The sequence below is a fragment of the Hetaerina americana genome, unplaced genomic scaffold (genome assembly GCF_022747635.1).
Source record: "Hetaerina americana unplaced genomic scaffold, ioHetAmer1.1.p SCAF_52, whole genome shotgun sequence".
Classification (NCBI taxonomy): Eukaryota; Metazoa; Arthropoda; class Insecta; order Odonata; family Calopterygidae; genus Hetaerina; species Hetaerina americana.
The window spans coordinates 773,970-785,283 of NW_027287117.1; the positions used below are offsets into that span (position 1 = coordinate 773,970).

Here is an 11,314-nt window from a genome sequence, read left to right on the forward strand (position 1 = left end):
CCTTAACTGGTAGATTACCTAACAATAATTATATAATAATGTATATATACATGTGTTTGTGTGTGTTATTATTATATATTAATAAAAATGTAATAAATTTTTAAAAAATTAATAAAAATATATCTATACATTTTTTCAATAAACTTTCCCATGAAATTAAATATGAAACAAAAGTACCTATTTTCAAGAAAAATCTGTTCAACCTGTTAAAAAATAATCTTCTATTCTGTAAATGAATACCTGAAATTGTCGCTACACATCAATTCTGGCTTAAAAAAATAATAGGTAATAATAGTGGTGTGTGTGTGTACATATATATATATATATATATATATATATATATATATATATATATATATATATATATATATATATATATATACACACATCATTACCTCTAGATCTTCCGATGAAGACGCAGCAGAATTCCGTCGAAATTATCAAGAAATAACATGAGAGTGATCTTTTCATGTGTTTCTATGTTGTATGTTGCAGTCCAATTTCTTATTCGGCACTCCTGTATTACGTCGACGAAATCATACATTATATATATATGTATATATATATATAATGTATATTATATATTCATATATATACATATATATATGTATATATATATATATATATATATATGTATATATATATGTATATATATATGTATATATATATATGTATATATATATGTATATATATATGTATATATATATATATATAAAAAACCATAAACACAGTAATCAACCCGAAGGTCGGTTTAGTAGGTGATGGTAGAGATCACCCAGTACTAAGCCCTATACGGCGTGTGAAAATTCACACATCAGGGTAGGGGGGCCGGTTCCTTTCCCTGTGCTGGTTATGGTTCCCCAGGAAGACCTGTTACCCGAAATATCACTTCAGCTTGGGTGGAGCTGCAAGTGCCCAGAGTGCCTTGCCCGGGCATTGAACCCAGGCCCCTCCGGTCAGCAGTCCAAAGCTCTACCCCCTGGACTACCGGGGCCCATATAATATGTATATATACATATATTGTATTTCTTTTAAAATTGTGAAATTTATAAGTGATGTGTCCTATATTTGTGTACGTAGAAATATGACACAAATCTCTGAATAAATAAATGCATTATTATTATTTGTATTCAGCTGTTACCTTTGTGCACTTTCATGTGCCTTGTGAGGCCGCTTTTGTATTTGAATGTCCTTGAACAAATGCCACATAGGTGGGTCGTATCCCTGTGGATCAACATGTGATCCTCGAGGTTATGTTTGTGTTTGAATGTCTTTGGACACGTCTCACATTTGTGTGGTCTTTCACCCGTGTGTATCAGCATATGACCTTCAAGGTGTTTTATGTAATGGAAACCTTTCGAACATATCTCACACTTAAGCGGCCACTTACCAGTATGTATCAGCGTGTGCCTCTCAAGGTTCTGCTTGCATGTGAACGCCTTTGAGCATTCCTCGCACACGTGAGGCCTCGCTCCATTATGATTGAACATGTGCTCATTGAGCTGCTTTTTATGCATGAATGCCTTTGGACATACCTCGCACTTGTGGGGTTTCTCCCCGCTATGAATAACCATGTGATCTTTGAGGTGTTGCTTGAGAGTGAACGCCTTCTCACATACATCACATTTGTGCCGCCTTTCCCCAGTGTGCGTCAACATATGCCTATTAAGGTGATGCTTGTGATGGAAACTTTTCGAACACACCTCGCATTTGTGCGATGTTTCAACCAAATGGAGCAGCTTGTGCCTTTTCAGTTCCTGCTTACATTTGAACGTCATTGAACATACCTCGCACTTGTGAGGCCTTGCATCATTATCGAGAAATATGTGCTTCTTGAGGTTGAACTTAAGTGAGAATTCTCTCGAACAATGTTCGCACTTGTACGTTATCGCTTCTGCATCGAGGCCACTTTTGCACTGAAATGCCTCCGAGCTAACATCGCATCCCAGTTGCTTCCCCTTCACAGGGTGCACATGCATCATGTGAGCTGAGAGGCTCTCCTTTTGTGCGAAGCCCTCGTTGCAAATTTGACAAGCGTGCAGAAAGTTCTTCACGCCATCCACCCCAGAACCATCTTGTCCGAGGCCACCAACTGAAAGAGTTAGATCACAAAAAGGGTTAGTCCTAAGATGAACGGCTTTGTGCTTTTCAAGTTCGTCGTTTTGTACGTATACTACACAATTGCATGTAAACCTTAAGCATGTGTGTGGATTATCGGAATTTATGCTTTCCTGCAATTTACCACAACTTTTTCAGGTCTGATACAATTTCCTGTCATTCCTAAGTATGTGGAACCCAATGACTTTAAAAAATTTCACATTCTAAAACACTAACTCCCGTATATCAGTCTTTATAAAAAAAGGTGTTTTTTGTAGTGGGGGTGAGCAGTAATTATGTCAATAAATAGAAACTGAAGGTGCCCAGCAGCATCAACTACAACTGAATCCAGGAAAATTCAGAGCTCTATCTACGGAACTACTGCACCTTGAAATTTGGAAATTATTTTGAAAGCAAGGTATGCATAGATGCCTAAGGAACATTAAACATTTTAACCAGTACTTTTCTCTTTAGAACATGGAAGCATAGACACCAACATTAAGGATTTCAATTAAATACATTGATGAGGTAAGTAATTGAATAGAAATTAAGAACGACCTCATACATAAGGGCTACATTTTGATATTGTTCAATCCAAAAATGAAAAAAGCTCACATGACGCATGACTCGGAAAGGGTCCATATTTCACAATTGATGTCACAAGGGTAAAGGTCATAAGGTTAGGTGAAGTTAGTGTCATGGCATTTAAAACTTTCATAACAAAACACGGCACTCACAATTTCATATTTGTATACTGGTGGCATGACCACTACCACTTCTACATCACTGAAAAGGAAACACTGAGGGCAGTGAAAGGGATTAGCAAGAAGCAAAAGTGAAAACGCAGCAGCCATGATCCCTCCTTACCTTGTACCTGCGACACATCACCTCCCAGGCCTCCTCCATCTTGATTAATGTCTACATCACACTCTTCCTTAATTTCCACATCCACATTGAAGGGCAAGCACAAGTCTTTGTCTTCCAAACGCTCCTGCAGGATCAGAGACAAACATTTGACATTTATAATGTATCAATGCAAAATATCCAGCAAACTTACCACCTATGCTCATAGTGTGAATTTGAAATTATACAAAGCTCTAAAATTGATATTTAAATTTTAAATTATATTTTTAGCATTTATTTTGATGGAAAAATTATCTTTTAATCTTCAAGAAGCTTTCGTCTCATGAATTCAACCTTCCATTAACAACCGACATAAATGTTCCCCACATTTTAAACACAGTTAAATGGGGGTGAGGTATAAGAGAGTTCAAGGATAAAGAGTAGATTAATCTATTTATTTCCATAGAATTATCATGGTCGATGGAACTATTTACATTCTCCCAACCACTACTTCAATCAGAAGAATAGGAAGTGCAGTCCTTTAGGGTCGCTTGAGGTGAAGTGCATTGGAAGGAAAACAAAGTGCGAAAGGCATGATAAGAGAGGAGGAGAGAGGGTGTTGTTGGGAGTAATCCAAAGGAGGCAGGAGAGATGGATGGAAAGGGTTTTGATTTCCAGTGGGATGCTGAAGGCTGTAATACATGATACGTTTTTATGTTCTCCTAACCATTAGTGTAATCAGAAGAACAGGAAGTCAAGTCCTTCACCCTTATAACTTCACCTTACACCCATCAATAAATTTTTATACCATGATGTTTCCTTTACACCACAACGAGGAGTAAACCAAATCTTATATCTCATGTTTAACTTAACATCTTATTCTTAACATTCACAACGTGTCTCCTTTGGAATTGCCACGTCAGACTCTACCACCAATTTCTCTTTCACTTATGCAATATTAGGAAGAATACTGTGCCATGCAATTATGGCTATTTAGAGGTCTTTAGTCATTGCCATTACGACTAATACACATTTAAAAACAGAGGCAGCAATAACTGAAGAGAGGGAACATGATATGTAGATGCAACTTACAGATACATTTATTGTCTTTCCTTGATTAAACCAATTTTATGTCTCAAAAATTGGGTTAAATCTGTACCCTAGAGAATTCTGACAATTTTTCATGGCTATGCCTTGTATTGTTAAACAATAATGGTAACCATTTATAATTAATGGTTTCTGGCGTAACTTTATGGAACCGATTCATTATAAATAAATGAAAGGACTAACTTTGTAGTTCCACACGAAAACGATTTATTCACACGACCCGGGCTTCGAAGTAAAACTTCATCATCAGGTGAGCTCTCTACATTTGCAGCCCTTCTTATATATACAGCCAGGGCGGGGGTGGGGTGGAGATAATCAGGAAGGTTTGGGAGGGGTAAAGTCATTAATTAAAAGGTAACCATTTATTTTCAGAAAATGCTGTAGATGTTTCCATTATTTTTTTTCTCATCATTTTCGCTATTTCTTTCCATCCAATCCCCAGGATAAAATTAAATTTGGTTGTTTGATAAAACAAATTTTTACTCACAATTAGATAACTGATTTTAATACTCTCCTGGTTGAATTTTGATAAAAATAATTATGGATATCTGGATCCATTTATTCCAATCGTTAATTGGAATACAGATCTATATTTACTCAATGGGGAGTTAGAAAACCCAATTTCCCAAAACAACATTCCCAAAATAATATCCTCACACATTAACATAAGGTTTAGGAAAACTAATGGACGGCTAATAGAGCCCACGATATATAAATAAGCGCACTCACCAACTTCCCAGAATCTTCATTATTTGAGCAATGACTGTCACCTTGCCACATTGCTCCTGAACCAGTGTAGATTTCTACAGCAGCTGAGCATCCACTAGCTGCGTCAACCTCTTCCTTGACAAAGATCATCTGATCTTGGACATCCGCAGCCCTCCTGTCAATAGCTTCACTGGCAGTTATGTCGTCATCAAATTCTTTCTTGATCCCACCGGGAAACTAATGCAAAACATGCACAATTAATGCCAGAGGGTGAACATTTGAAAATAAGAGCATCCAGGCAATAAATCCCTCACGATAAACTTTTCATATACCGTATTTTCCCATCGATAACGCTTTTGTCATCCATACAAAAATGTTCAAATGATCGAAAAAAATGGCGATGCGCGTTATGTAATTAAAATTGAAAAAAAAAACATTTATATTCCTATGCACACAATAATTTAAAAAGAGTCTCGCAAAAATAAATTAGTCTGGAAGTATACCTTTCTAATTGCATTCTATTTTACACAGATGTGATATTGCTACAGTTATTTCATCTCATAAATCCATGAGAAAAAGAAGAAACATAAAATGTCTATACTTAATTTAATCTAATACGCAGTACTTCTTTATTGTAATACATAGTACTTAACGTATACGAAGAATACGTCGTATTATATACACATACGTATACATATCTGATAGGACACGTAGATCACTCGAATCCAAGAAATTCGTCACCTAAATCACAATTAAATGAATGAAGTGCAATTATTATTTCTCCAGGTAAATCACCTAGTTCACTATTCGAAGTTAACTCTTCCTCATCTTCTAGCACTGGCGCTGAAATATCGCCAAAAGCTATTTCAAATCCATTTTTTACACAAGTCACTCTGACACCCTACCAACTTTACAGGATCCACCGGCTTATTTCTTCACAAGATACTCTTTCCCGATTCCGTGCAGTCTTTCGTACCAGACACTTTTCCCAACTAGAACTTAACTTTGATTTAAAAAATTTATTAATGGATAAATCCAGGCAGCCTCGCGATTTCCTTTCGCGAAATTGGTGATTTTTAGCTTAAATATCACTGTAAACGATTTTCTTCTCCGTGGGTAATTTTATTGAGAAACTTCTTCATTACGAAAGCTTAACTCAATTCAGGTTTGAAACAACCACCATGTAGGCAGCGCTTTCATGGAAATTGGAGGGTGCGTAGAACAGCTGAGCGCCGAAACTAACAAACCGAAGTGAAGAAAACAAAACAAGACGGTTCTAGTCCATTCACTCTCGTTTTTTATATTATTTGCTGGTTACTTCGTATAGCAAATAAATTTTACACACAACATATATATTTTTTACGCGCGGTATCTATATATATTCACGATTGCTACGAAGTTTTGGGTGCGCATTATACGTAAGATTCGCGTTATCGATGGGAAAATACGTTAATTTTGGACGAGAACCATTCAGGAGTCATTCATTTCGCAAAACAACTACACTTATGACTCCCGGTAGTTTAATTTCTTGCATCTACCATTCATACAACGGACAACAGATCATTGTATGGTGGTCTATCACGTAAGTTTAGATTTTGCCATGGACACAGATATGGATTGCTGTTGGATTTCTTTACTCTGCCTGAGAAGAAAAAACCTCACACGGCTAACACGCTTTAAGAACCAAATTTGGGAAACATTACCCTCTGACTACAATGCATAATTGTTTAATTTACTAACCTGAATCTCCACTCCACAGTTATTATTACAAGCCATCCAATTCACCGGAATGCCCGCTGAATGAGTGTCCTCCATCTGAACCGCTGCTTTTTGCACCGAATGATCTTCCACAGGACTACTGTATGCCCACAATTTGCCTGATGTACCATCAACCAACTCCTCTCCAGTCCTGTCCACACCCTTGTTGTCATGACTCGGGACATCATTCTCCTCCTAATAAACCATAAACGAAGCAATCAACCAGAAGGTCGGTTTGGTAGGTGATGGCAGAGTTCACCCAATAATTAGACCAACGCGGCATTATGTGGAATTCTCTCATTTTCAAGGTATTAATAAAGAGAGGAGGGCATATCCTTTCCCTGAGCCACCTACGGTTTTCCAGAGAAACATCCGGTACCCTATTAAGAATTATAAAACTCGGGTCAATGGCAGAGGGTGCCCATTAACGTGTGCTGGGAATCAAACCCCATCCTTCCGGTCAATAGTGCCAAAAGGTTATTTCAAAATGATCGTGGGCGATCTATTATTTAATGATGCCAAAGACAAGAGATAAGAAGGTCCAGTTGTGGGGACCTTATCGCACCCATTGTTTCCAAGGAAATTCTGGAAGAACAATTAAACGAGAATCGAACACAGACCGTCCACTCATTATCTACTTATTATATGTCCTCTGAGCTGCTGATATTTGGTCAATAATATGGCCCAATCTAACCGAACATTCATATCTAGATTAGTGAATGAGAACTGTCCCCAACAACAATTTAATAAACAGCATTAAGCACAGATTTGGCCTACAAGTGAAATAGGTAGACACATACATAAGCTACGACTCCAGGTTCTAAACACTTCTTCCCTAGAATTGTAAATATCGTTCATACTCGTCTATTGTCGACTTTGAAATACCCTTCCTTACTCTGAAAGTACTAGTGTTATTCTTCTACCAAAATATAATATGGGGTAAGTGAAGACCATGAAGGAATAGGTCATCCGGCTTTAGATTTGTACCAAATGGTAAAGTTGTTCACCCGTCTGAATCATACTACGACGATAATGCAATTTCCAACTTATTCGTCCTGAAACCATTCCTGCACCCAAGTCTCTTCATGAGTTTTGTCATTCATGCTATTAAGTGGAGAAAACTGTACTTGCAAGTTTTCAAACGAAAAACATTGATGTCTCTCGTTTTACCTTACCCGAGAAATAAAATTTAGAATATTAGTGCTTCAAAAGGTGAGTATTTCCGCTGAACTGCCAGTGACTGATCACAAATCTAATAGAGAGAATTGTTTCCAGCATATAAATCAAACGGATATAATAACATATTCCTTTTTGGCCAAAGATGTCTTGTTTACACATGGAGTTCAATCAAATGAATACCACCGACCTCCTCTCGATTAGTCATCAAGCATTTCGTTGCAGGATTGAACCGCTTTTGGATGCGATTGTAGAAAACAAACAAACATTCGGCACATCGACGCTTAAATAGCCGGAATTCCGTTAGTTTCTCCATGCAGGTAGAACAAACCAACCAGGGATAATTTGTATCCTCCACAACCTAATAAATAATTTCAAAAACAAATATTAAGAGCGGAATGCTCCTATCTCCTTCTGCCAAAATATAAATCATTATTTTTCTAGTGTGCGGAATTTATAAACCCAAATATTAATTCATGTCACCAAAGAGATGCAACAAATAAGAAAAAAGGGCATCACCAGTAAAACTCAACCTACTTTGACATCTATTAAATCTTCTATTGTCTTTTCCATCATGATTCCCAATGTATTGTTCTCATCGAAAATATTTACCAACACTCCACCACTGTTTAAGCACAATCTGCAGAGCTCAAAATATGTTTGATCACACATTTTGAACGTTATGAACAGCGCCGTATTATTTTCTGGACAACTTATCGTGAAAGGCGTTGTGACATTTATCGCCTATTGCGTGAAGTAGTATGAAAAAATTATGAACACGCCCCTAACATACAGCACATGCAAGTTAACACCTGAGCTCTAGCATTTCATTCTTCTTCTGTTCCCTTTATTTCATTAGATCTTTGAACATATCAGAGTATGGAGGAGGCCAACTTAGAGAGAGCACAAGCACGTTAGGCGACAAGAGGTCGTAAAATATGGGCATCGATTTCGGCCGCCAGATTTCGGCCACAAGAAATGTTTCCGTGATCCGCTGATACGCCATATTGCGACCTCCTAATGCCAAGCGGTAGAAGCGTGCCAACCAGCAGAAGAATAACCGCTATGGCGGGAGTGTATAATTAATGTTGGTTACAATAACTTTGTTTATTTCCTTGAGGAACTCTTTAATTGCCGGAAAAACGAAGGGCTTAATTGACGTAAGGAATGAAATGAAGGTGCTTCTCTTAGGCAAGGAAAAATCGGCGCCATCCGCGTATGCTTTTTAAATTTTTGTTTTGGTGTATACATTTGACGGAAGATAATCTTCAAGGAAAAAGTTGTGTTTGGAGAGTGTAAGCATTTAGTAATACCCTAGGTAAACATATAGCTGTGTAAACATATAGTTTCACTGTGTAAGCCTACGAAGTAATAAAACCAACAAAAATACAAAAGGCCGACAAAGACTAATTGTAGGATAAATATTAAAGTGATGCTGAGCTTAACTTAAAAAATGAAACATTGAGCAAGAAAAACCCGTGAATACAAATTAAATACACGTGAAACAAATAATTCCCTAAAATAATTGCTGACAAGAATATTAATTACCAAAAAATCACCCTGAAGTAAAATACCATTTTATATGATAAAAGTTGTACATGTTTTATATGTAAAAGTTGTGAAATTAATACTATGTGACCTCTTAATAACCGCAACGTATAAAAAATGGAAAATCTAATAAATAGTATTTATTTAACACTGTATAGTAACTCAATCAGTTCTGTAGCTACTAAAACTTGGCAAAAATTATTCCAATGCCAAAACGTAAAATAAAATAATCGTGCAAAGTCCAGAGTTTTAACAAGAAAAAAGCTATAGCCAGTGTTTAAGGAATTTATATACGAGTATTATAGTTATATAGTTATACTGCATGTTAAATCGACAAGGCAGACATTAATGCCTTGTGCAGTATAAAAATACAGTGTTGAATTTATTCTAGTTTGTCCTTAGATGTTTTGCAGATGCTTCACGTTTCCATCAATACATGTGTCCTGGAGGGTACTCCATACATCATGGTCAACTTCTGGATTTGCAAGCATTGCTTTAAAAATAGACATTTGGCAAATAGCACAGCTTGGGTTTACCAGTGCAATTCCATGTAATTACTTCTAATATTTAAAAAAATCTGAGACTCTACACACGAATTAAGACGGAAAAAAGAAAGACAGCTCAAGGTTTAGCAGACCGCAAAACATGTTAGGAACATGATCACACCTCCCAGCTTAACACAAGATGTTAAGGAGGTTAGTGGGGTGTGTTACCTCAACATGCTAAGTGAGTATGAGTTCAGCAAGGGTTTCAAAAATAATGTGAAGAGAGACCATGGCACCTCATTCTAAATTCAGGCATTCCAGAACTGTCGAAAGAAAAAGATATTTTAGAATGAATCAAGTTAGCAAAAAGAACACTTCAAACCTAACAACAGCATGAAACAGCATATGAAGTCTAAAAAAACAATGCACAAAAAAATATAAACATTGGAAGTAATCCAAAGCATTTCTACAAGGTTGGTACAAAGAGTATCGGTAACAATTTTTTCCTGACATGTACGTGAAGTGCTGAATTTTGACCATCGGTTAGGATTGTGAGTGATGGTAGATCATATTATTTACTATATATATAACAAGAATGGTTACATTTGCAGATGCTTTGTGTTAGGCTGAGGAGGGAGGGGTCCTGCGGCCTGTTGAGTGCTCGGCCGGGGCAGGGGGGAGGAGGAGAGCTGAGAGGCCAAGGTCCAGCCACGGGGGTGCCATGATTCAACAACGTCCCATCCGACGGGTGGCGCACTGCCCTTGGGATGTCGTTAGCTGGCATTATATTTATTCCTCCCCGGCCTGAGGTGACTCCTTCCCCCATAGCTCCCACTTGGATCTATTGGAGATCCCCATCAGGTCACACATTTCCTGACTCACCTCATTCCCTGCCATGTAGACCGATGGGAAGGGGAAAATAGGGTGTTTTCGGATACCACACCCCCTGTTGCCAACATGTTAGATGCACATCATCAGCTACTGGAGCATATGTAATCACTGTTTCTTTGTAATCCAAACCAGAATATGTCAATAACTTCGAACCTAGGGACAATATTAAGGAAGCAGTGGATCTATGAAGGACGGTATCATAATGACTAAATTTTATATTTATCAGGAACTACCAAACCCATGTAGGTGGGAAACCAGGACCGAGGCAATAAATAGAAAACGTACAATTGCTTCAGTACTACAACTTTGCACTTTAAAATGACACAACTATTCAGTCTAAAATGATGCCAAAAATTAAGGGACTGAAGATTAACTGAAGAGACTCCGTTGTAAAACAAATTGGATTCCCTGATGGGAATCGCATGAAGGTGCTATGAACAAAGGCTTTTCAATTAAGAGCAACCATTCTTTCATTCGTACACATTTTTAACATATATGCAATGCATACATCGTAAAAGCTTTACTTACATGACTTCAGGATTGTTTCTGCAGGAGCCGCTGCAATTTGAAGCTGCAGTTGGTATAACGTCACCATGGACTTGTGACACGCACAATGCGCTACATCAAAATTTTCTTTCGCCATAACCAATCGTCGACCGATTCGTATGTAATGATATAACATGAGGAGAGTCTTATCCTTA

The 11,314-nt window shown here is 37.4% G+C and overlaps 1 protein-coding gene across 1 annotated transcript; it reads right to left on the reverse strand.

Annotated features, from left to right (window-relative positions):
* Positions 1 to 734: 734 nt before the first annotated feature.
* Positions 735 to 8,687, reverse strand: LOC139694658 (uncharacterized). The gene is made up of 6 exons (XM_071593149.1): positions 8,227 to 8,687; positions 7,880 to 8,050; positions 6,496 to 6,708; positions 4,777 to 4,992; positions 2,965 to 3,088; positions 735 to 2,092 (listed from the first exon to the last, which is right to left on the reverse strand). The coding sequence occupies exons 1-6, from the start codon at positions 8,359 to 8,361 to the stop codon at positions 1,131 to 1,133; spliced, it is 1,821 nt and encodes a 606-aa protein (XP_071449250.1). The 5' UTR covers positions 8,362 to 8,687; the 3' UTR covers positions 735 to 1,130.
* Between the last annotated feature and the right edge of the window lie 2,627 nt (positions 8,688 to 11,314).

Excerpts from the sequence above, each read along its gene's own strand:
- LOC139694658 (XM_071593149.1), bottom strand. The coding sequence starts at position 8,361 with ATGTGTGATCAAACATATTTTGAGCTCTGCAGATTGTGCTTAAACAGT. Across the intron at positions 6,709-7,879 it reads TGATGACTAATCGAGAGGAG|GAGGAGAATGATGTCCCGAG; the intron begins GTCGGTGGTATT and ends ATGGTTTATTAG. Across the intron at positions 4,993-6,495 it reads ACTGTGGAGTGGAGATTCAG|TTTCCCGGTGGGATCAAGAA; the intron begins GTTAGTAAATTA and ends GTTTTGCATTAG.